The 1,416-nt window shown below is 43.1% G+C and overlaps 1 protein-coding gene across 4 annotated transcripts in view; it reads left to right on the top strand.

Annotated features, from left to right (window-relative positions):
* Window positions 1-1,416, top strand: part of LOC106535976 (BTB/POZ domain-containing protein 10) — a 19,871-nt gene that overhangs the window by 4,133 nt on the left and 14,322 nt on the right. The window contains exon 1 of one of the 4 annotated variants that reach the window (XM_014033135.1): window positions 199-446. The exons of 2 other annotated variants lie outside the window; for them this stretch is intronic. In XM_014033135.1, coding sequence (XP_013888589.1) covers window positions 319-446 — 128 coding nt within the window. In that variant the 5' untranslated portion in view covers window positions 199-318. Of the gene's footprint in view, window positions 1-198; window positions 451-1,416 lie in introns of those variants that run through there. One more of the 4 variants, XM_014033142.1, reaches the window with a different exon arrangement.

Raw genomic sequence — 1,416 nt, 5'->3', positions numbered from 1 at the left:
TCTTTTTTATATGATTGGATTTTTTTAGTATTGGATGACATGTTGTTTTGTATTCATATTTCAATTCATGATTGAGATAAATAAAGAAACAAAACAAGAATACCCAGAAGCGGCACTTTACGAGGAGCACGTGAACGCACCATCGCTCCGACTCAGTCATTCACAGTTTTGGGTCCCTCCGGTGACTGAGCAGCTCCTCCTCCTCCTCCTCCTCCTCAGTCTTCTGTAGATGCCTTTTAAGCTTCAGCGGGGAAACGGAGAAGAAGAATTTGTCAGTGGTTCGTGCGTTTCAAACGATGCCGATGAAGTTGGAAAGTAATGAGCGAGGATGCTGAAAGTGCCGGGAAGCCCGCTTTGTTCGGAGGAGCGCAGGGGCTTTGTGCCGCTCTCATCCCGCAGCTTCTTCCCTGCTGCTTTGTCTTCTCCTGGCCGTCTGGTACCGACCGGTAGGTGCGAGTTTCCACCGAAGCCACGAGATTTCATCTCTTTTGTGTTGGATGTGCTGATAGTGGACTGCTCTTTGTTCCTGTGAACATCAGTAAAAACCTGTGACCAGTCTTTTCCTAACAGGACTCTGTCTCTCTGAGGGCTGATGGAGATTTATGTTTTGTGCTAAATTCCACAAAGAGTGAAACCTCTCCTTATAGAGATATTTTAAACCTGATCTTTCTTTGTGTCTGTGCAAGGATTCATATATATATATATTGTAGTCTGTGTTAATGATTCCTTTGTTGAAGCCCATGCTGCTGCAGCAGTTTCCCTGCCTTTGCCCGTTGCTGTGTCCGTGTCAGCAGACCCTAAATAATTGATTGGACCCTCACCCCTCGTGGTTCTCACCTCATGCTTTTAATAGACTTCCAGGGCGCCTTACATCTTTGAGTCTTCAGATTTTTAATATTGAACCTGAATCCTTATATTTAATTTTTTTTAAAGCTGTGTTCACAATAATAAAAGAGGAAATAGAAATGTCGTTAGCACCAATCGGACAGGTGAAATATCATCCCGTCTTGTTCATTCTGTGGCTGTGAAATCATGGCTGCTGTAGATTTTGCGTTGTTCTGTGAAAGATGAGATGATTTTCATGCCCCGGGTGAAAAATTGCTGCCTCAGTTCCTTTGTTTCCTCCACCCTGCTGCTCTCTGGCTGCTGGCCTGTTTGCTGGAGGATCCTCTTTTTTTTTATCTTACACTTGTTCTGTTCAGCATTAAAATCCCATTATTCCCCAAATAGCATTAATGCAGTGTGAAGCTCTAGTACAAATATGCATAATAAGCTGTTAAATCAGCATATTGCACCAGATTAAAGTGATGTTTTTATTGTTAGTGTCTTGTCTCGTGTTGTACCTGTCACCTGGACACACACACACACACATTGAACCAGCTGCAGTGTGTGTGTGTGTGTATGTGTTTTATTTGT

This window comes from Austrofundulus limnaeus, unplaced genomic scaffold (assembly GCF_001266775.1).
Source record: "Austrofundulus limnaeus strain Quisiro unplaced genomic scaffold, Austrofundulus_limnaeus-1.0 Scaffold7, whole genome shotgun sequence".
In the NCBI taxonomy this organism is placed as follows: Eukaryota; Metazoa; Chordata; class Actinopteri; order Cyprinodontiformes; family Rivulidae; genus Austrofundulus; species Austrofundulus limnaeus.
This window is presented reverse-complemented; position numbering and strand designations above follow the sequence as displayed.